The sequence below is a fragment of the Oncorhynchus gorbuscha genome, linkage group LG06 (genome assembly GCF_021184085.1).
Source record: "Oncorhynchus gorbuscha isolate QuinsamMale2020 ecotype Even-year linkage group LG06, OgorEven_v1.0, whole genome shotgun sequence".
NCBI classification, from domain to species: domain Eukaryota; kingdom Metazoa; phylum Chordata; class Actinopteri; order Salmoniformes; family Salmonidae; genus Oncorhynchus; species Oncorhynchus gorbuscha.
This window is the reverse complement of record NC_060178.1, coordinates 80,771,898-80,796,897: the sequence shown is the minus strand read 5'-3', so window position 1 is coordinate 80,796,897 and position 25,000 is coordinate 80,771,898. Positions and strand designations below refer to the sequence as shown.

At 46.4% G+C, this 25,000-nt stretch overlaps 1 protein-coding gene across 6 annotated transcripts in view; it reads left to right on the top strand.

Moving 5' to 3' along the window:
- Window positions 1-25,000, top strand: part of LOC124038394 (slit homolog 1 protein-like) — a 194,382-nt gene that overhangs the window by 9,861 nt on the left and 159,521 nt on the right. For all 6 annotated transcript variants that reach the window (XM_046354234.1, XM_046354230.1, XM_046354233.1 and 3 more), the window contains exons 2-4: window positions 6,754-6,825; window positions 13,138-13,209; window positions 14,826-14,897. In XM_046354234.1, coding sequence (XP_046210190.1) covers window positions 6,754-6,825; window positions 13,138-13,209; window positions 14,826-14,897 — 216 coding nt within the window. The remainder of the gene's footprint in view (window positions 1-6,753; window positions 6,826-13,137; window positions 13,210-14,825; window positions 14,898-25,000) is intronic.

Below are 25,000 nucleotides of genomic sequence, written 5' to 3'. Positions count from 1 at the left end.
TGTGTGACTTTGTGAGTGTGTGTGTCCTGTCATGCAGCAGTAAACCATGAAAGACCCCCAAACTGTGAACGTGGTTCTAGTCATAACCGCAAAATCTGTGTGTGTTTGAGTGTGTGTGATGTTTTCCCAGTCTGCTAGTCTCTAACACAGACACTCAATAGCAGATGCTATCTGTGTTTTATTACTAACTGTCTATTTGTCCATTTTCTCGACTCATCTCCTCCTTTCCTTCAATCCCTCTCTCTATATCTCCCTCTCTCTCTATCTCCCTTTATCTTTATCGTGGTGGGATTCTGTTCTCGAGGTTGTTGTGGTAAGAAGGTTTGTGAGTGTTTGTGTATGTAAAGTCCAAAGGAGGATGGTTCTCAGGACAGATGTTTGGGCTAAAGCTGATATCTGTTGCTGATGTAGTCAACTTGATATGGGCTTGGCTGCTTAAACTAGGTATTGATGTCAATGGGAGGTTTGCAAATTACATTCAGGATTCAGTGTGTGTGTGTTTCACACCGTATGCATGGTCTGTGGGAGTGTTTGTGTCAGTGATGGGGAATATTTCCTTCTCCTTATCAGTACGGAGTACCCTGAGGCCTGACCAGACAGACTGAGAACTGTAAATAATCAGGAGGGGAAAACACTCAGACCTTAACCTCACACACACACACACACACACACACACACACACACACACACACACACACACACACACACACACACACACACACACACACACACACACACACACACACACACACACACACACACACACACACACACACACACACACACACACACACACACACACAAAGACCCTCACCTCATCCCTCGCTGAGAGAGAGAGAGAAAGAAAGAGAGAGATAAAGAGAGAGAGAATGAAAGCAGCATTTAAGGGAAACGGGGAGAGAGAGAGAAATATGACCTCTGCCTGTAGATTGAAGCATTCCAGCCTCGTTTCTGTTATTCTGGTCTGTGGTCTGGTTTCTCTCTCTCTCTTTCCCCCCTCCCCTCTCTCCCTCTCTCCTTTAGTGGGTAATGTTGGTACAGGCATGTTCTTTAGGATTGTGCTATGTAGGTCAGTGTCTCTCAGCTCTGCATGCCACACTACACAGATTGTAGTGAATAACAATCCCAAGATGACCTGTCCACTCCCTTGAGAACTCTCTCTCTGTCTGCATATTGCTGATCTCTCTATCGGACAGCTTTCTCTCTCTCTCTCTCTCTCTGTATCCCTATGTCTCACTGTCCTCTTCGTCCCTCTGTTTTTCTCCTGTTCCCTCTCTCCTGGCCTGTGACTCTCCTGGGTGCCACCTCCATATGCTGTGGAATCTGGTCATGCTGGCAGTGTGCCACACACTCAACTAGACATCTAGCTACCTGCCTGTCATGCTGTACCTAGAAAGTTCTGGTGGAATTTTACAGGGACATTTTATCAACAGAGTTAAAAGTATAATCATCCCATGGAACTGTAGTTCTTTGTGAGTTTGCAGGCAGACAGGCAGACAGACAGGCAGACAGGCAGACAGGCAGACAGGCAGACAGGCAGACAGGCAGACAGGCAGACAGACAGGCAGACAGGCAGACAGGCAGACAGGCAGGCAGGCAGGCAGACAGGCAGGGCAGGCAGGCAGACAGGCAGACAGGCAGACAGGCAGGCAGGCAGACAGGCACAGGCAGACAGGCAGACAGGCAGACAGGCAGGCAGGCAGACAGGCAGACAGGCAGACAGGCAGGGCAGACAGACAGGCAGACAGGCAGACAGACAGGCAGGCAGACAGGCAGACAGGCAGACAGGCAGGCAGGCAGGCAGGCAGACAGGCAGACAGGCAGACAGGCAGACAGGCAGACAGGCAGGCAGGCAGGCAGGCAGAGACAGGCAGGCAGACAGGCAGACAGGCAGGCAGGCAGACAGGCAGGCAGGCAGGCAGACAGGCAGACAGGCAGGCAGGCAGACAGGCAGACAGACAGGCAGACAGGCAGGCAGGCAGGCAGGCAGGCAGGCAGGCAGACAGGCAGACAGGCAGGCAGACAGACAGACAGGCAGACAGGCAGACAGGCAGGCAGAGACAGGCAGGCAGACAGAGGCAGACAGGCAGACAGACAGGCAGACAGGCAGGCAGACAGGCAGGCAGAGACAGGCAGACAGGCAGGCAGGCAGACAGGCAGACAGGCAGGCAGACAGGCAGACAGGCAGGCAGGCAGGCAGACAGGCAGGCAGACAGGCAGGCAGGCAGGCAGACAGGCAGGCAGACAGGCAGGCAGGCAGACAGGCAGACAGGCAGGCAGGCAGACAGGCAGGCAGACAGGCAGACAGGCAGACAGGCAGGCAGACAGGCAAGCAGGCAGGCAGACAGGCAGGCAGGCAGGCAGACAGGCAGGCAGACAGGCAGGCAGACAGGCAGGCAGGCAGGCAGGCAGGCAGACAGGCAGGCAGGCAGGCAGACAGGCAGACAGGCAGGCAGGCAGGCAGACAGGCAGGCAGGCAGACAGGCAGACAGACAGGCAGACAGGCAGGCAGGCAGACAGACAGGCAGACAGGCAGGCAGGCAGACAGGCAGGCAGGCAGACAGGCAGGCAGGCAGACAGGCAGACAGACAGGCAGGCAGGCAGGCAGGCAGGCAGGCAGGCAGGCAGGCAGGCAGGCAGGCAGGCAGGCAGAAGACGTGACATGATACTGAAGGTTGGGGGTCTCTGCTCAGTTAGTGGTTAATTTGTTTGTAATGAGGATCAGTGTTCACTGAACAAAACAGAGGGTCTTGTTGCTGAAATGACCAGCTTGTTCCCACAGTGAGGAGCTCTGAGCTCTCCCTCCATCAGTATGTGTCCTCTGCCCTGCCAGCCCAATGCTGTCCACAACAAATGACTCTACAGACACTGCTTCTCTGGCTCTCCACCAAACAGGAGTGTGTGTGTATTTATATGCACCATGCGTGTGTTAGCAGAATATGTGTATTTATGTGCACATGTGTTTAGCTATTAAAATGTTATATGCACCGTATATGTACATATGAACACGTGTGTTTGCGTGTGCATGCATTTTTGTGTGAGCATCAGGCAAGTGTTTGCTTTTTCTCCCTCCCACTCTGGATTCCATTTCACATAATAATAATATTGCTAAATTCAAACCTGGTCTTTCCCAATGCAGCCTGCCTCCCTTCTCTCTCTGCTCAACTCAGCCTAGCCTCGGGAACTCAACAGATGGCAGGAATAAACATAATGACTTTTTCAGCGTTGTTTCTTCTCCTCTGCTGCCTCTGAGTTATAGATTCGTAGACTGTTGCTGTGTGTGTGAGACCGGTGGTGTGTATGTAATGGGCTCTCCCAAAGGTATACTGAACCAGGAAGTCTTTACAGGTGGCCACTGGGCAAGGATGAGATGAAGAAGGATTAGTCAGTGATGTCATAAATCTAGAAGATTCTCCAGGAAGTATGTTGGCACTAGGAGCCAAGCTTGAATGGAACTAAATGCAACCCTCACTCCCATTCTCAGTGGTGCGGTGACTGTAGTGAACTGTAGCTGTGTTCAGAGTCCATATGTACTCCATATGACCCTCTCTCTTCAGCTCAGCCCAACTGAGGGTTCAACTCAACTTCGACTTCCATCCAAGCATGTAGTGTTCAGAATTTCACTGTCAATTTCCCTCTCCACGCCTCTGCGAGACGAGGAAAAGACGTGTGTATGTCCCTATGCTTCTGGAAAGAGGGTTAGAGGTGTGTTTGTGTGTCTCCACGCATCACCAACCCCTTGCTGAGGAGTCTCCCCACGTCTGACGTGAAAGACAGCTGGTCTCTGTTGACCTGAGCTACCCAGGCCCCTCTCAGACAGGGACCTCGGTTTGGGTTGTTACTCCAGAGAGAAGGCTCTCCTCTGGGTTAGGAAGCTTCCTCAGGTAGGGTCAGGCCCTTGGAGATCTGACCTTACCACTGCTGGAGGTCTGTGCTGACCCAGCTCATCCATCTTTCCCAAAGTGCTTGTGCTCCAGAGAAGCAGTTCAGGCCTCTAACAATTATGAGCCAATCGTCTCTCATGTACTGCATTGTGTGTGTGACCAGGGGACATATACAAACCTATAGTAATTGACAACAGAAGGAGAGAAGAATGGAGAGGTTCTGCTTGTTTATATGACTAGCCCGCTTCCCCAACCTCTCTCTTTCTCCTCTCTTCTTTCGCTTGGTCCCACAATTCCTTGTGGGACATCAGTGAAGGCCACCCTGTAGATGAGACGTTGGGAACCCAAGAGTGTGTGTGTATACCTGTAATGAACAGCACATGTGTGTGTATCAGACTCCGGGCTAATGAAGCTCACTCTATTATTTATTTCCCGTGGCCGGTTCGTCGATGCACCTGTGTACACACACACACACACACACACACACACACACACACACACACACACACACACACACACACACACACACACACACACACACACACACACACACACACACACACACACACACACACACACACACACACACACACACACACACACACACACACACACACACACACACACACACACACACACACACACACACACACACACACACACACACACCATCTGTCTGTAATGACCACTCTCTCTCCCGCCCGCTGCACTGTGCTATAGTCCCTCGAGTGGTCATTAGACGAGAGGGAGAGAGGGAGACTGCACTGCTTTCGGCATAGCCGTGAAGTGAGGCTTTTTGGTTTTAGGAGTGGAGGAGGGGTGGACCATGCACTGTTCCGTTTTAATCCTGAGTAAGAAGACATATACTAGCCCTACTGACTGACGAAAACGGTGTGTGCCTGTGCTTGAGTCTGTGCGTGTACTCTGCAGGTCTTCTAAATGGGAGGATGCCATCTACTGCTGAGACGATCTGTTTCTCTCCACTCGTTCTCTCGTGCTGCCAAACACACACAAATACACTCTTGCACGTAGCAAACTGGGTTTGACATTTAGCTTCTTAATGGGTTGCTAAAGGTTGCTACTAAGAGTTCTAAGACAGTCCTATTCTAAAATACATATTAGAATCTTGTTGTCATGGAGCATTTATTGTCAACATGGAAGATAGACTGCTCAACTCTATATCTGCAGCCCTACCAGGTACCAGCCACTTCCTACCTTTCTATCCCTCCCCCTTTATACCCCTCTCCACCTCCCTCCATCTTTAACTCTGTCCCTAACTCCTCCTATTCCCCTCTTCACCTCTCTCTATCTCCCTACCTCCATCTCTCCATCCCTCCTTTCCTCTATCCCGAGTGATAGCCAGCCCACAGCAGGAAGGATGGTTTCATCATATCCACAGCACTTAGCTTTCTCGCCCGGCTGGCCCCATGTCCTGTCCCAAATCCCCTGGACCAGCTAGTGGCTACTGCTAATCCTCTCGGTCTCTGATGGTGGACCCAGAGATAGGGAGGTAGAGAGAGTAGAGAGACGTGGATTCCATTTGAAATGAGCTAGTGATATTTGAGTGAGGTGCTCTGATCGAATTATAATTATTGGCGCTCTCTTACATTTTACGTTGACATTTTTTTAATTTATCAGAAGCTCTTATTCAGAGCAACTTACAGTTAGTGAATTCATCTTAAGATAGCTACTGTAGGTGAGACAACCACATACCACAGTTGCAGTAAGTACATTTCTCCTCAGCAAAGTAATCAGCAAAATCAGTGCTCGGGGGAATAAGACTGAGATGTCTTATTTAAGATAATCTTTGAAGAGGTAGGGTTTCAGATGTTTTAGAAAGATGGGCAGGGACTCTGCTGTGCAAGCATCAAGGGGAAGCTGTTACACTCCTGTCTCTACCACACTCCAATATGCTCCATAAAGGGCACCCCTCTTTCTCCTCTCTCTCTCTCTCTCTCTCTCTCTCTCTCTCTCTCTCTCTCTCTCTCTCTCTCTCTCTCTCTCTCTCTCTCTCTCTCCTTCTTCCCCTCAAGCTACAAATGGAAACATGTACATTGTAAATGCAAGAGCAGTGTGTGAACAAGATTATAGAAACACCCGTGTCAGTCTTCAAAGCCTGGTATTCTTAACTCACATTTGCATCTGTGTTGGCACTGCCTGGGGCAAAGTGTGCCATTCGTAAAGGAAGATGAAATATATAACTGTTTTAAGTTTCTTTGTATCCCATGTATGGAATTATCTACAGAAATCCCTACAACTTGATGTGAAGGTGTCTCTCGGAGGGCAGTTCAAGTTGTTGATTAAAGATGCAGCCTCAAACAGCCAGTTGTTTTAAAGTTGCGCTCACGAACCAAACTACGTCATACAAATGTGTACTATGTCATACAAATGTGTACTATGTCATCAATTTTGTGTGATATGTTACGAATTTTGCCATTTGTATGATAGACTACGAATCCAATTTGTGCAATATGTTACAAATCTGTTGTGCTTAAGATAGCAGAGGGCATCTTTAAGGACCTACAATATTTGCTGAGGAATGTGATTGTTTTTATTATGTTGTATGTGTAAATTATGTAAATGTGTAAATTATGTATATGCAGGGCTCCCTTGAGAAAGGCCTGAATGGGACTCCCTGTGAAAAAGAGGTTAAATAAAAGAAAAATGCATGATTGTGTTTGTGTCCATGCTTATGTGTGTGTGTCCATGCTTATATATATGTGTGTGTGTGTGTTGGCTCGTGACTCAGGTATCAATAGCTAGAGTTGTTTCTGTGCCACTGATTACTGTGTTAGTGAGTCAACGGGCTGAACAGGCCCAGAGGGAGAGACCGGATACATAATTAATATACGTGTGTGTGTCTTTGCAGGGAGCTGAATGGGAATAACCTCACACGCATCACCAAGAGTGACTTTTCTGGACTCAAGTACCTCCGTGTGCTGTAAGTAATCTACACTATGTTCATTACTTAGTGTGCATACACACAGGATTTCCCATGCATATTATATAAATGCAATACTGCTAATGATTCTGAAGTGTCATGACAATGTCCATCTATTCTATTTCTGTAGACACTTGATTATTTATGTCACTGTTAGTGGTGATGATGACATTGTAGTGGTTTTAGAGATAATGAATGTCTCACACTAACTAACTGTACAGTCCATTAGACCTCTTATAAACTCACTTATACACTCTCTCTGCTATCTCAGAGTGGCCCTTATACCATCAATGACCAAATACGGATATGCACACACACACATTACCGTCCACTCCCATACTGTCTTTAGCCTTTTAACTCAGGGATATAGTAGGTCCTAAACCCTGTTAACATGTACAAGTGCAGCCGCTGAATCACTCAGTAGTTAAACAGTACTTGTGATTCCTGGTGTAGGTGTTAAAAGTGTGTGTGTGTGTGTGTGTGTGTGTGTGTGTGTGTGTGTGTGTGTGTGTGTGTGTGTGTGTGTGTGTGTGTGTGTGTGTGTGTGTGTGTGTGTGTGTGTGTGTGTGTGTGTGTGTGTGTGTGTGTGTGTAGCTGTTAAAATCAGCTCCACGGTAAGGGGAAGTGCTTTAGACTGAAATATGCTTAAAATGTAACTGGAGACTGACTGTAGAACTTGAGATGCTGAAACCCCCACGGCCTCTACTATTTTAGAGCCACGTCATTACCCTTCCATATCCCTCTCCCTCTTATCTTCCCCTTCCATATCCCTCTCCCTCTTATCTTCCCCTTCCATATCCCTCTCCCTCTTATCTTCCCCTTCCATATCCCTCTCCCTCTTATCTTCCCCTTCCATATCCCTCTCATCTTCCCCTTCCATATCCCTCTCATCTTCCCCTTCCATATCCCTCTCCCTCTTATCTTCCCCTTCCATATCCCTCTCCCTCTTATCTTCCCCTTCCATATCCCATATCCCTCTTATCTTCCCCTTCCATATCCCTCTCCCTCTTATCTTCCCCTTCCATATCCCTCTCCCTCTTATCTTCCCCTTCCATATCCCTCTCCCTCTTATCTTCCCCTTCCATATCCCTCTCCCTCTTATCTTCCCCTTCCATATCCCTCTCCCTCTTATCTTCCCCTTCCATATCCCATATCCCTCTTATCTTCCCCTTCCATATCCCTCTCCCTCTTATCTTCCCCTTCCATATCCCTCTCCCTCTTATCTTCCTCTTTCTAGACCTTCTTCAACCACTCACTCACAACGTGCCTCTCTCCCCCTGTCTACTAACCAAACCCCTCCCTCCCTCCCTCCCTCCCTCCCTCCCTCCCTCCCTCCCCCTCCCTCCCTCCTCCCTCCCTCCTCTCCCCGCCATTCCCGTATAGAGGTTAAATGCCTCCATGTCGCCAGCTTGTCACCAGTGAGGTAGAAGGAAACAGTTCCTTACAGGGGCACTAAAAGTCAGACTACAGCTTTTCCCTGGGTGACTATAAACTTTCTGATTCCCATAGAATACACAAACACACACACACGCACGCACGTACGCACGCACGCACGCACGCACGCACGCACGCACACACGCACACACACACACACACACACACACACACACACACACACACACACACACACACACACACACACACACACACACACACACACACACACACACACACGTTATGTTCTTCTATCCTTGTGGGGACCTAAAATTAATTTATATTCAAAATCCTATTTTCCCTAACCCCTAACTCTAAACCCAGCCCAAACTCCTACCCTTACCATAACCCTAACCTCAACCCGTATCCCTAACCCAAACCCAAACACTAACTCCTATCCCTAAATCTAACCGCTAACCCCTTACCCCAATTCTAACCCTAACCGTAATTCTAACCCTTACCTTAAACCTAACCTTTAAGCATAAAATAGCCTTTGTCCTCATGGGGACGTGGGAAATGTCCCCACGTGGGAGAATTTGCCTTGTTTTACTATTCTTGTTGGTACATTTGTGGATTATAGGTCCCCACAACGATAGTTATACCAACCCACACACACACACACACACACACACACACACACACACACACACACACACACACACACACACACACACACACACACACACACACACACACACACACACACACACACACACACACACACACACACACACACACACACACACACACACACACACACACACACGTCTGTCTGTTGCGGTCATGTGGCGGTGAAACCCTCGTATATCTGCCCTCTCTGACTCAGCGGACTAACAGTGGCCTGACCTTTGAGCCTCATAAACCCCCAGCGACCCCAGAGATGGTGTGAGTGTGACCCCAGGGGAGGGTCCTGACAGGAAGACCGGTTTAACCTTACAGTCAAAGACAGTGTCTGCTGGTCGACTGAGAAAACATACGCACGCACTCACTCACATACAGAAACAAGTCAGAAAAGAAAAACAAGAAACACAGACAGACAGTCTGAGAAAGTGAAGCATGCTGATTGAGCCTGTCGCCGTGATAATCTCTCCTGAGGACTTCCTGTCTGGAGGGGAAATGGAGGATCACTCGGAGGAGCAGGAATATATACAATACTGTACATTCTAAGAAAAACGGGTTCCAAAATGTTTCTGTGGCTGTTTGGGTTCCAGGTAGAACTGTGTAAATGGCTCTACAGGGTTCTACCTGGAACCAAAAGGGATTCTTCAAAGGGATCTCCTATGGGGACAGCTGATGAACCCTCTTTAGTTCTAGGTAGCAACAATGTAGCTGTAATATGAATATATTCCACACAGGTTTCTAGAGAGATGCACACAGAAGGAGGGTTGTCACAATAACAGTATCGCGATACTCTGAAGTATCATGGCAAGGAAACAAAACATGAAGAAGATTACATTTCTTGAGGAAAACTTTCCTACAAAAGAGTCATATTAGTTTATTTTGCAAGCTGTAGCACCCACAATTTTATATAAAGTAGGTTTTCAGAGGACAATAGAGTTCAGTCTAAATCGTGTTTTATTTTTTGCCATGGAAATCTGGTATTGTAGTATCGCCACAACATCAAGTCAGTCATACTTCGTTGATACTTGTAAAAATGTCCATTCTTTAATGCTTTTCTTGTACCTATGTTTCTCCTGTGTAGCTGCAGGCTTTCTTTGGGTACTGAAATCCATATTTTTAATATAATTTTTTCAATAGAGTAGGAAGTTACGACTTCAAGCGTGTACTGTCACTCGATACTTTTATAAATATCCATTCTTTGTTGTCCGTTGGATTTTGAATCCATCATTTTCGATAAACAAAGTGCATTCTATGTGTCCCTGACAAAATTAACAAATCTGCCATGCAAGGATGAGCTGCTCCTTCTCTCTTAACAAGCAAAGGCTCTGTTGTGGAAATTCAACACAGGGACACTGTAAGTCAATATGAAATAAATCACTCTTTATTGTCAGCAAGCTCAACAGGTCACAGTCAAACTTAGATCCATAAAGTACCGGTCTGAAGTGAGCTCTGTCGGGGCAGTCCCGTTAGTTCTCTTATATAATGCTTACACAGACAAGTTATTTTTGCATGATTTACATGATTCATTATTCATTATTCATAATTCATTAATCATTAACCTTTGGTTCATGCATGTAACCGACCAATACCTCACAAAGCTTATTCTTTCCAAGCTGAGACCTTGAAACTGAGATATCCCTTTCAGTTCTCAAAACAATGTTCTGGGCGCACTGCCAAATTGCTTATATTGATAGTGAGGATTCCTCCCAGCCATGATCAATCAGTTACTTGCATGAACCCAGTCGAATTGATTAGAAAAGCACAAACATAAAATGTTCCTTCACAGCTCCCTTGGCAGAGGTCATGTAAAAATGTATTTTAATAAAAAAACAACCGATTCCATCACCCAAAGAAAAGCTTGCGGTGTCACAAGACAAATATAGGTACAAGGAAAGCATTAAAGAATGGACATTTTTACAATAATCGACTGATAGCAAATCGATGTAGTTGGTGGTACACTCCACCAACACTCATCGCTACTCCACTCCATTGGACAGAGCTACTAAGTTAACAATACAGCAGAGCTGTGTCAAATACAATAATGTAAACGGGGTTGTCTGGCACAATGGTACTAACAGGAGAGTGCCATACATTCAAACTCCGCATACAAGGCCAAGCTAAATCAAGCTCACCTCAAGTATTTCAAATATTGGGGGGAGGGGGAGGGGCAGAGACAGAGGTAAAGATGAGGAGAAAGAAAAACAAAGAAAGAGCTGACCTGACCATAGTTTAAAGTTACCTAGATTCAGAAGTACTTTCTCCTCTTATTCTACCTCCATCTAAATTCATGAGGGGAGAGAGTGAGCGGAGGTGAGCTACACTTTTCTCTTTATATTTATGGAGTGGGAACAGGAACAGCCATTTGCATTTATATTCGATTGGGAGGAAACACAGACTGCTGAGTGGAGCCGTGAGGCCTCACAGGACACACACACACACACACACACACACACACACACACACACACACACACACACACACACACACACACACACACACACACACACACACACACACACACACACACACACACACACACACACACACACACACACACACACACACACACACACACACACACACACACACACACACACACACACACACACAGAACGGTTCTCTGAATGAAGGAACACTACTGTTGGTTCTAAGACCTGGACGCTTGTCTCTCCCTAAACTGTTATTGCAACACTTCCAAAACCATCCAGTGCATTAGCTTTGGCAGCGTACACATGTGTGTGTGTAAAGCCTGCAGCACTAACACCTAGCCAGGCACTGCAGCTCTTTGGACACACACACTCACACAGTGCTCTGACGTCCCCATGCCCCAAGGACAGCTTTACAGTGGGTCTCTTTCTCCCCCTCTGTTCTTTGAACCACCCAGCCCTGGATCTCACCTTAGTCTCCCCCCTCCTCACCCCTGACTCTCCATGCCTCCCCTCGTTCTCCCGGATTCACCCATGCCTCTCACCCCTGCCCCTCCCTCTCCACACCTCCCCCTCTAACCACAAGACCACACCAGACCTCAAGGCACAGTGGCCTGCCTCACTAACCTACCTTCAGAAACTCTTTCCTGGCTATGATCCCTGAGATGCCCCCCGGTGCCAAGATTCCACAGCCAGCCCCAGACCACACGACTGCCCTATATGTGTGTGGTTGTGTGTATGAGTGAGTGTGGACCACACCATTGCCTTGGGCAAAAGGGGTGCTGGAACTAGCCAGCCTATACACACACTTAACAAGGGGCCTTTACCACCCATTTCCCAACCCCAAACTTCAGCAACCTCGTTCCCCCTACGCCTAAAGCCTTAGGTGACTGAGTGACTGAAACACATACTAAACACATACTAAAACGAAGTGTGGGTAGGCCCACTCTAGGGGATGAGTAGGTTCTGGGACAGCTGGGTAGAGAGAGGGATGGCCACAGGAACCCCGTTGAGGCTTGGTGTAACAGTATAGCGTCCGTGCCTTCTCCTCGCCCCAACCTGGGCTCGAACCAGGGACTCTCTGCACACATCAACACCCACTAAGCATCGTTATCCATCGTTCCACAAAAGCCGCGGCCCTTGCAGAGCAAGGGGAACCACAACTTCAAGGTCTCAAAGCGAGTGATGTCACTGATTGAAACACTATTAGCGCGCACCACCGCTAACTAGCTAGCCATTTCACATCGGTTACACAGGTGCACATGGGATATGTGAGAAGGTATGTGGAATAAATGTAGTTCTATAGGGAATAAAACCATTTCAACATAAACAGAAAAGGCCATATGATTTAAAATAGCAAGCCTAGCATTATCATGCAAAGACAGCAACAGAAGCTAGCATACAGTAGCAGACAACAAAGCAGACATAAATTACATGGTGGAATACAAGACCATTTCTTATTATTTCCATATTAATCTGAAAACAACTACATATAAATGTTACAGTGAAAAACAAGCATATGTAATTACCTACTTACAATCTGTCAAATATGCACAGTCATTCATCACTAGAAGAAACAGTCTGTCAAACGGTCAGCGGGAAAATAAACTGTCACTTTAGCTTACATTGCTATGGCAACCTGTCAGCTTGTGAGGTTTCTGAACAGAAGGCGGGAAGCTCGTGAGGAGCAAGGATTTCACGCTTTTCATGTGCGTAATGCGTGAGTTTCAAACAATTGCTGTTATACAGTACCACGTACTTTCAGAGAAATCTAGCACTATGCGAAACTATCTATATTTCTGTCTTTCTCTCTCTCTCTTTCTCTCTGTAGACAGTTGATGGAGAATCAGATTGGAGCGATAGAGCGTGGAGCGTTTGATGACATGAAGGAGCTGGAGAGACTGTAAGTAGGCTACAGCATTTGTCGGCGTGTTCATATTTGCTCTCAAAGAGGTTTAGGGGTTGGCTATATTTGAACATCCCTGTCCGTCGCGAGTGGCGGCCTGGGAGCAGGTAAATTTAGCTGAGGTTTGGGTTTACCCAACCCATCCTTCCTCAGGAGGCCACAGCCCTGGCCCAGCACTGGAACATGAGGCTTTGCGTGAATATCACTGGAACGTGTGACTGCATGAACAGCTTGTAAACAGCAGGGTAATACATAGACAAACACACTCCCCACACCATGGTTAACACATAAAACAAACCTAGACCCCCATACTGTATGGCAGTGTTAGCCACAGGAAGTGATGGAGCAGCATCATGTACAAAAAGGGCAGTGCTCTAGCCACAATGATATTAAAGAGCCCCACCCAGTGTGTGTGTGTGAGGACCACATCAGAGACACTCTTCAGTTGGTCACTAAACATGTGGTGAGAAGTGAGGGTATGGAGATCTAGGAGAGACACATTAAGCTTGGTGTGAATGAGTCTAACGACATCATCCGTGCTCAGAATTTACCCACCTTTGAAACTAGTATAAAGCTCACTAACTTATTAGCAGGTCCACCTCAACCTACACTTTCAGAAAAAAGGGTTCCAAAAGGGTTCTTCGGCTGTCCCCATAGGAGAACCATTTCTGGTTCCAGGTAAAAACCCATTTTGCTTCTAGGTAGAACCCTTTTGGGTTCCATGTAGAGTTCCTCTGTACAAAGGGTTCTACATAGAACCCCCAAGGGTTCTTCCTGCAACCCAAAAGGGTTCTTCAAAGGGTTCAACTATGGAGACAGCCAAAAAAAACCTTTAAGGTTCTAGATAGCACCTTTTAGTTCCAAACCCACTAACTTAGCGGGTCCAGTTCAGTATGAACAGAGCCGCTAGAAACCCAGTCAAGTCCATTATAATTCTCCATCTCCAACCCAGTCTGTGTATCTGTCTATGGCTCTGGGCCCACACATCTGTCTACGCTATGCTACAGGCACGACCCGACCTGCCTCTCCTCTCCCATTCATTCCCATTCACCGCCATTCACTCCCATGTGTTTCCAATGGAGCATTGAGACAGTATAAAGCTGTGGTTTCAAATGGCAATTAGTAACAGTCTGTTCCTAATTTTCTTAATGGTTGTATTTGCATAAAGCCTGCCAGCCTCTTTCATTTGTTATCCTGGGGAGGGGAAGGCAGTGCCAAGCCAAGCTGCCTGAAGGCTCCAACACACTCATCTGTCTCTACAAATGTTATTTAGTAACCGTTGTTTTCTCGGTCCCCTAGAGATGCAAGCTGGATGTGTTCACATAACTGATACGTCTATAGGGGACGAATAAATCAGTTGTTTTCTTCTGTCCCTGACTAGTATAATATTTCCCTTATCCATATCCCATACTTCTGTAACACAAACATTGTGGTTGTATTTATGTGAACTGAAATGCAATCTACTGATAAATAATAGTGTCTATGTGTAGTGTTGGCATGCATTGTGCAGAAATAATGTACCATAACCTAGTTCATCAAAGTGCAGATCTGATTTCTAGTGCATACCTGACCGGGACATATCTGCTGTACTAAACATGCATTTTCTGTGCCAGGCGCCTGAATAGGAACCAACTGCAGCAGCTTCCTGAACTTCTGTTTCAGAAGAACCCTGCACTTTCACGTCTGTGAGTACACACACTTTATATTATCATACACACACTCTCTTCTATACACACTCTCTGTCTCACTCTTCTGTGAGTACACACACTTTATATTATCATACGTCTCACTCTTCTGTGAGTACACTCTCTTCTATACACACTCTGTCTCACTCTTCTGTGAGTACACACACTTTATATTATCATACACACACTCTCTTCTATACACACTCTCTGTCTCACTCTTCTGTGAGTACACACACTTTATATTATCATACACACACTCTCTTCTATACACACTCTCTGTCTCACTCTTCTGTGAGTACACACACTTTATATTATCATACACACACTCTCTTCTATACACACTCTCTGTCTCAATCTTCTGTGAGTATACACACTTTATATTATCATACACACACTGTCTTCTATACACACTCTCTGTCTCACTCTTCTGTGAGTACACACACTTTATATTATCATACGCACACTCTCTTCTATACACACTCTCTGTCTCACTCTTCTGTGAGTACACACACTTTATATTATCATACACACACTCTCTTCTATACACACTCTCTGTCTCACTCTTCTGTGAGTACACACACTTTATATTATCATACACACACTCTCTTCTATACACACTCTCTATCTCACTCTTCTGTGAGTACACATTGCTTTCTCTTCCTCATCCTTTACCTGCTTCCTGCCATGGAAGTGTATGTGTGTGTGTGTGTGTTTGTGTGCGTACTCACGTGTTTGTGAAGACTGGATAGTAGAAATCCAGGAGGTCTTGGCATGTCGGAGTGTGTTGCGAAGTCCTCTGCCAATTCTGGGGTTGTGTGGGTTGTGTGTGTTTGTGTGAATGCTTTAGTAACCTGGAGTTGGTGTGGCAGTGTTTTCCCTATTTTTTTCAGTAGTGGTAGCAAGGGTAGGGGGTGCATTGCTACTAGCTTAAGCACAACGACATGCTTGCTGTTCCCATAGACTTTCAGTCATTGATCCAACGACTATCCATTTAAAAGCGCGTCTAGCGTCTTCTAGGCAGAAATATATATTTAACAATACATCATATATATATTCCAGTGTTGGCAACAATTTAGCAGCGGTGGGCCACCGTGTGGTGTTGAGGATTATGTAATAAGTGGCTATTTGACTATGTTGGTTAGTAGGGAGAGTTCCATCTTGTTGGAGAGGAATCCAAACTGCTGCTGGAGGAAGGAGTCATTCTCTCTACTCCAATGGGAATGATGTGCTAGTTTAGTGTTTGGTGACGCATCCTGATGGTTTAAATCTCTCTCTATCACACACACACACACACACACACACACACACACACACACACACACACACACACACACACACACACACACACACACACACACACACACACACACACACACACACACACACACCCCTGTGGCGTGACCATCCCAAAGTAAGGCTAAACTTTTATTAGTGTGCCGTAACAAGGTTCCATTTTCCGAAGGATAATGAGTGTCCCTGCCGCTGGCCGATTGTTCTGGCTCCGATCATTCTACTTTAGGTTACCTGGTGCTGCATCTGGGAATAATAAAACACTGGGACATGGAAACATCATTTCCCTCTGCACTTCTCCTGTCCCCAGTCCCAGTCCCTCTCCGTATCCCTACCCTTCTGGAGCCACTTCCAATAGAGTCTAGTCTACTTTTAATAAATGGAAAGGCTTAGGAGTGTCATCACCAGTGAGTACTACAACTGTATTGCACAATTGCATGAATAATGCTAAACAAAGAGGGGAAAGCCTTGAAAGCCTTGTGTAGGAAATAGAGGCTGAAGCTGGAATGGAGCACTGTTGGTAGACTGCTCCAAAAACACAACGGCTGTTTGAGACTTAAAGGCTGGAGTTGTGAATGGGCGGTGTGTGTGTGTGCACACACATGTGTGCATGCTTGGGTGCATTTATGTGTGTTTGTGACTGACTGATGTCCTAGGTAATTCTGTACTGTTCTACGACAGCCTTCTAAGCGGTCTACCAGGTCAGAGCATAGCCCTGAGCCATTGATTAGTCCATCAACCAGACCAGACTTTGCAGGCCAGCAGCTGAAGGATTGGATTAACAGATCTCTCTGCTTCTACTTCCATTCAATCTGCTCTTTATTTCCGTTACTAGCTGGCTTCTTTCATGAGTAGGTCTCCCTTTCAAACCCTTTCTGGAGAATAAGATGCCTAAGAATGTTGAACACCTGTTTAGACCATTCACTGTGTACCAGCACTGTGCGTGCATGTCTGCATTTTTATCATTTATTACAGGCCGAAGGCTGATAATGAGCATGCCAGCGTGTATTTCATCTGAAGAAGTGCAAATTTGTTTAGGAAGTAGGTGATTTTCTCACACCAGCCTCATAAGAGCATATAGGATATAGGATAGATTAGAAACTTTGTGTGAAGAATGAAACGTTATTGTTCACAGACAGGCAGTAACTGTAAAATGTCTCCCGTCCTGTAGTTGTCTAGCAGACGGGGCCTCATTAAACAGAGCAGTACCAAGACAAAGAGATTTCCTGATGCGCTCGCTGCTTCTTAAATCATCAGTGGTCTCCGTCTTTCCGTCACAACATGGGGTCTGGGCACTAGACTGGCGTAGTTAGGTTACAGCCAGGAGAGAGAGCTTCATGTACTTAACAGGTTTTCACTCCCACAGAAAGTCTGACGGTGTGTGTGTGGGTTTCTGTCTTTGCACTTGCTCTAAGTGCTCACAGGGGCTTGTTAGGGTCTGTCTTTAATGGCCTTAACAAGAGGGGTTAATGGGAAAGTCTCCAGGCCTCAGGTGGAAGGCTAACCCAGATGTTAGCTAGCTCCCCGTCTCTCTCTCTCTCTCTCTCTCTCTCTCTCTCTCTCTCTCTCTCTCTCTCTCTCTCTCTCTCTCTCTCTCTCTCTCTCTCTCTCTCTCTCTCTCTCTCTCTCTCTCTCTCTCTCTCTCTCTCTCTCTCTCTCTTTCTCTCTCTCTGTCTTGTTCTTTACCATTCTGTTTTTGTATTCCTTCTGGAAAGAGTGATGGAGAGTACATCGTCATATCTCTTCTCTCCTCTACCTTCTCTTCACTGATCATGCTCCTCTCCTCTACCTTTTCTTCTCTGATCGTGCTCCTCTCCTCTACCTTTTCTTCTCTGATCGTGCTCCTCTCCTCTACCTTCTCTTCTCTGATCATGCTCCTCTCCTCTACCTTCTCTTCTCTGATCATGCTCCTCTCCTCTTCTCTGATCATGCTCCTCTCCTCTACCTTCTCTTCTCTGATCATGCTCCTCTCCTCTACCTTCTCTTCTCTGATCATGCTCCTCTCCTCTACCTTCTCTTCTCTGATCATGCTCCTCTCCTCTACCTTCTCTGATAATGCTCCTCTCCTCTACCTTCTCTGATCATGCTCCTCTCCTCTACCTTCTCTGATCATGCTCCTCTCCTCTACCTTCTCTTCTCTGATCATGCTCCTCTCCTCTACCTTCTCTTCTCTGATCATGCTCCTCTCCTCTACCTTCTCTGATCATGCTCCTCTCCTCTACCTTCTCTTCTCTGATCATGCTCCTCTCCTCTACCTTCTCTTCTCTGATCATGCTCCTCTCCTCTCCTCCCAGGCCTGCAGTGGTTGACCGCAGAGGAAGAGTACAAGGCGCCGCTAGTTAAATGAACAGATGAGTGTGGTGTAGTGGTGGACGGGACAATGACAGACATTACAGACAGACTGGCAGTCGTTAAACCAGCCTGCTCATTAACTGTTTACAGGACAATAAGGTGTTGGTGTGGCAGGAGAGAACACAGCAAATATACATCTAGTAGTTTGAGGTAAAAGTGAAGTTTGGAAGAGAAAGGTTGTTGTTACTGTCATGAAGGAATTAGACATGTAATTTTACTGTAGCTCTCAGTAAGTGTCTTTTGTGCACTCTAATCTAGAATGGAGCAGCACATTTTCCATTTTATCTAGAGAAGATGGAGTTAGTTAGCTAACTCTCTCCAACTCTCTAACTCTCTTTGTAGCTACCTCCTTTACTCTGTGTGGATGTCTGAGAGATAAGTGAGACACTGATGCATGAGGAACAGAGCAGATAAGAGATAATTGGAGATAATGAGACATGATTGGAGATTATTAGAGATTGTTAGAGCTGGGTGATGGATTGAGGTGCCTGGTAGTGGTGGGAAAGCATGGGAACAAAAGAGGAGTAGAGGACTAGAGGAGGAAAGCAGAGGAGTGCCAAGGAAAGGGACAATAACAGTGAAAACAGAACAGTATCCATCATCGTTAACGGCCTGGTGTCCCCCTCCTCTCTCTCCTTCCATCCCTACCTCAATCCCTCAGTCCCTGGTTCTCGGCAGTGCAGCTCTGTAATCTACTCTCCTGGTCTGTAATTAGGTGTTCACAGTGTGAGAGTAGGAGGAAGGAGGGATGGAGGGAGGGAGGGAGAGAGGGATGGAGAGAGGGAGGGGGCCAAGGACTCAGCGTAATAGGTGCCTCCAGGGAACAGCATCTGGTTTGGAGGGATGGGGGGGAATAGGAGGGGAGAAGGAGGAGGGGAAGGGCAGAGAAGGGTTAGGGTATTTATGATCTCTCAGGATCACTGTGTACGGCTGCTCGTCTTTGTGCCTGTTTTACTATGTATGACACACACACTGTAGGTCAGGGGTCATCAACAGGCGGCCTGCAGGCCAAAACAGGCCCACAATGTTTTTTTCTTGCACCCTCAAAGATCTTTGTAAAAAAAATATATAATAAAACAAAGAAATACAGATTTTATTTTAGTTTTGGGTCAAAAAAAGACTGAAATCACCAGGAATTCAGTAAAAAAAATGTTTAATTTAGGAAACTGATCCCAAGTATTCCCACAAAATTATTTTTTAAATAAAAACACATTTTTGGGCTTAGTTGTGGTCAATTTGCAGTCAACAAATCATTAGAATTATGTTCCGGCCCCCCAAACACCCTCTCAGACACAAATCGTCCTGTAGCTGAATCTAGGTGTCTACCCCTGCTGTAGGTGACAACTAGCTTGGGAGGTCCCCATCTTTCTCTCCATCTCTCTCCGTCTTTCTCTCTCTAACACCAGGGGCCCCCACGCTCCTTGCGAAAATAACATTCCGTCTCCCTATAGGGCTTCGTCCGAAAATAGAAGAACAGGTATTTAGGTGTAAGTGATACTTGATGGTTCAACTGAACCCTCTAATGGGTTTAGCAGAGCTACCTACCTACAGCTGTATAGTCTTACAACTGTCCTACATTGATGAATGTGCACCACCAAAGAGGAAGGGGCTAGGGGTTTCTCCTGGACTGGACAGGGGCTCAGAGTAGGAGGAGAGGAAGGGGCTAGGGGTTTCTCCTGGACTGGACAGGGGCTCAGAGTAGGAGGAGAGGAAGGGGCTAGGGGTTTCTCCTGGACTGGACAGGGGCTCAGAGTAGGAGGAGAGGAAGGGGCTAGGGGTTTCTCCTGGACTGGACAGGGGCTCAGAGTAGGAGGAGAGGAAGGGGCTAGGGGTTTCTCCTGGACTGGACAGGGGCTCAGAGTAGGAGGAGAGGAAGGGGCTAGGGGTTTCTCCTGGACTGGACAGGGGCTCAGAGTAGGAGGAGAGGAAGGGGCTAGGGGTTTCTCCTGGACTGGACAGGGGCTCAGAGTGCAGGCCAGATGGGGTGAGAGTTCAGGTCAGTTCCATCTCTATGGAGGGTGGAATCAGGTGGAGTAGGGAGGGCAGGTTAGGAGAGGAACGGGGGGGGGAGTGTTCTCTTTACCTGCACCATGGGAGGGCCAGGTGTGTGTTTGTGGGGAGGGGAGGAGAAGAAGGGTGCGGTCCTCCCCATACACTGTGGGGGGTAAAGAATGGTAGAGAGGATGTGTGAGATATTTTGGGGGGTAGTGTTCGGGGAGGGTTAGAGGGGTGTGGTTCGTTGCTTGTTTCCGTGCTAATGCTTGACAACCGGATTGGTCTGATACACAAACTCTAACACAGACACACAGAATAACACACACACACACACACACTCACACGCTAATTACACCTCAGTTTGCTAATATGGGGATAGCAGGCATTCAACAGGGATTACGTTCTTTATAAATCTATTTTAGGAGATAAAAGGGATGCTTTAGCTGTGTGTTCATGCATTCATACCTATTATATGTGTTTATATTGGACCAATGCTGTGTTTTCACTGTGTTTGTTTGGTGTTTTATGCTGAGGGAACTGTTTCTCAGTAGGACATTCGGGGAGATTCTGTGATTATTGGGAGAATCCTGTATGTGTGTGCGTATGTGTGTGTGCGCACGTGTGCGCCCCTGAGGCTGGTCTTGTCATGTCCTTCTCTCTGCCCTTCCTGATGAATGACCAGTTAAGATGCCAGGGGCCACCTTTTCTTTTCCTCCCTCCCTGTCCCCCTCTCTTCACCTCTATCATGGTTCCTGCCCTCCTTGAACCGGACCACTTGGCCATATATCACATGATGAATAACCTTGTCCGAGACCTGAAGACTTGCATTAGCTGGCTCCCCAAGCTAATTCCTAGACTTTATTAGCTCAGTGGCCTAACACAGTCCTGTAGCCTGCAGATGATGCAGGTTCAATCCCAGTCCCAGACCCCTACCCAAGGTCATACCCCTGGCTTTGTCAGCTGGTTTATAGGTTGTCAATTGTTTTTTACGAGATGTACTGTGTGTGTGTGTATATAAAGAGGAAACACAGAGTAAATCATTTGAGGCGAGCGGAAGCCAAAAGGGGGTAATTTTAAAACCACCCCACCATCTGAAATATTCACTAACACAGAAGACACAGACATCAACAGAGAAAGAGAGAGAGAGAGACACAATGGTAAAGGTAGAAAGACAAAGAGGGAGAGTGAGCGAGAGAAGAAGAGCAAGAGATGGAGAGATGAAGAGATGGAGAGAAGAAGAGATGGAGGGAGAAAGAGGTGTTTGTACTAACAATTCTGTGTTGCTCATGAATAATTCAACAGATGTATCGAGGGTTGTAAAATATTCACGTTAAATCGCTGGGACATCAGTCCCCTGTGTGTGTGTCCTCTGATGTTCAGAGCTCCTGATAACTACAGTCCCGATGTCCCAGATACACATCAGGCTAGACCTAACTTCAGTCATTGAGGCCAGGGTATAGGTGTGTGTGTTGTGCGTTTGTTGTGTGTGTGGAGTGGGACTGGACTGGTTATTATGAATTGATACAGCATGAATAAGACATTACAGTGTGGTCTAGATCCGTCATGAGGACACACACACAGGGACTTCACTTACGGAGCTGTGTATGGCGTGTGTGTGTGTGTGTGTGTGTGTGTGTGTGTGTGTGTGTGTGTGTGTGTGTGTGTGTGTGTGTGTGTGTGTGTGTGTGTGTGTGTGTGTGTGTGTGTGTGTGTGTGTGTGTGTGTGTGTGTGTGTGTGTGTGTGTGTGTGTCGGTGACGGCTGGCCTTGGCAGGACCTGATTGAAAGTGACATACAGGAGACACACACACACAGCCTGGCTTTTGCCTGCATTTGCGGGACCGGTGGAATGCTGTGGTTTGAGCCAGTAATAACAGCCCTGATAGTGGCAGCCCTGTGTGTGTGTGTCTCCAGCAGCATATTGAGGAAGGTCCGGATGTACAGCAGATTTCATGCCTTTCTAAATGGGAAATCCAGTACTTTTATCATACACTTCATAAACTGATATCTCTCATTTCCCTTTTCTACATGCAGCTCATCAGTCTCTCTACGGTATATTGGTGAACATGACATAGTGTAGGTCTTTTGTCCAGTATATCCAACACTATCACAGATCATAGTCTAGTATTAAATCTTCTCTTTGTCGTCTTCAGAAACCTATACTGTGTTTCATATAATCTTTGCAAGGCTTCCACAGTATCCCAGTGTAATCCCCTGGCAGTAGCATTATGAGGAAGGCTGTGTATGTGTGTGTGCACATGTGTGTGTGTGTGTGTAGCCTGGCTCTGGGTCTTCGGATGTCACCAGGCAGCACGCCACAGAGTCCTGCCACAGACACCCCCCCTCTCCCTCGGGTAATGACTCCTAACATCCCCTCTCCCTCCCTGGGTAGCCTACAGGAAGCTGCTCCTCCAGCCCCCAGCTCTGCTCTGTCTGCTACTGTTTGCCAGGGTAAACAAATAAACTGCAGGGCAGATCATGCATGCACACACACACACACACACACACACACACACACACACACACACACACACACACACACACACACACACACACACACACACACACACACACACACACACACACACACACACACACACACACACACACACACACACACACACACACACACACACACACACACACACACACACACACACACACACACACACACACAGATTGCCTACAAAAACACAATCTGTCGGTACACACATATGCAAAAACAGCCAGTGGGCTCTCCTTCTCCGTGGCCGACATGAGTAAGACATTTAAGCCTGTTAACCCTCGCAAGGCTGCCCAGAAGGCATCCCTAGACATGGCTTTAGAGCATGCGCAGACCAGCTGGCTTGTTTACGGACATATTCAATCTCTCCCTATCCCAGTCTGTTGTCCCCACACACATCAAGATGTCCACCATTGTTCCTGTACCCAACAAAGCTAAGGTAACTGATCTAAATGACTATCACCCCGTAGCACTCACTTCTGTCATCATGAAGTGCTTTGAGAGACTAGTCAAGGATCATGTCACCTCTACCATACCTGTCACCCTAGACCCACTTCAATTTGCTTACTGCCCCAATAGATCCATAGACGACGCAATCGCCATCACACTGCACACTGCCCTATCCCATCTGGACAAGAGGAATACATATGTAAGAATGCTGTTCATTGACTATAACTCAGCATTCAACACCATAGTACCCTCCAAGCTCATCATTAAGTTCAAGGCCCTGGGTCTGAACTAGAGGTCAACCGATTATGATTTTTCAACGCCGATACCGATTATTGGAGGACCAAAAAAGCCGATGCCGATTAATCGGCCGATTTTTAAAATGTATTTGTAATAGTGACAATTACAACAATACTGAATTAACAATTATTTTAACTTAATATAATACATCAATAAAATCAATTTAGCCTCAAATAAATAATGAAACATGTTCAATTTGGTTAAATAATGCAAAAACAAAGTGTTGGAGAAGAAAGTAAAAGTGCAATATGTGCAATGTAAGAAAGCTAACGTTTAATATCCTTGCTCAGAACATGAGAACATATGAAAGCTGGTGGTTCCGATTAACACGAGTCTTCAATATTCCCAGGTAAGATGTTTTAGGTTGTAGTTATTATAAGAATTATAGGACTATTTCCCTCTATACCATTTGTATTTCATTAACCTTTGACTATTGGATGTTCTTATAGGCACTTTAGTATTGCCAGTGTAACAGTATAGCTTCCGTCCCTTTCCTCGCTCCTCCCTGGGCTCGAACCAGGAACACAACGTCAAAAGCCACCATCGAAGCAGCGTTACCCATGCAGAGCAAGGGGAACAACTACTAGAAGGCTCCGAGCGAGTGACGTTTGAAACGCTATTAGCGCTCGCTAACTAACCAGCCATTTCACTTCGGTTACACCAGCCTCATCTCGGGAGGTGATAGGCTTGAAGTCATAAACAGCGCCATGCTTGACACACAACGAAGAACTGCTGGCAAAATGAACGAAAGTGCTGTTTGAATGAATGTTTACGCGCCTGATTCTGCCTACCACCGCTCAGTCAGATACTTAGAGACTCAGTCAGATTATACACAACGTAGGACACGCTAGATAATATCTAGTAATATCATCAACCATGTGTACTTAAATAGTGATTATGATTGATTGTTTTTTATAAGATAAGTTTAATGCTAGCTAGCAACTTACCTTGGCTTACTGCATTCGCCTAACAGGCAGTCTCCTTGTGGAGTGCAACGGTCGTTATTGCATCGGACTAGTTAACTGTAAGGTTGCAAGATTGGATCCCCCGAGCTGACAAGGTGAAAATCTGTCGTTCTGCCCCTGAACAAGGCAGTTAACCCACCGTTCCTCGGCCGTCATTGAAAATAAGAATGTGTTCTTAACTGACTTGCCTAGTTAAATAAAGATTAAATAAAGGTGTAAAAAAATCGGTGTCCAAAAATACCGATTTCCGAT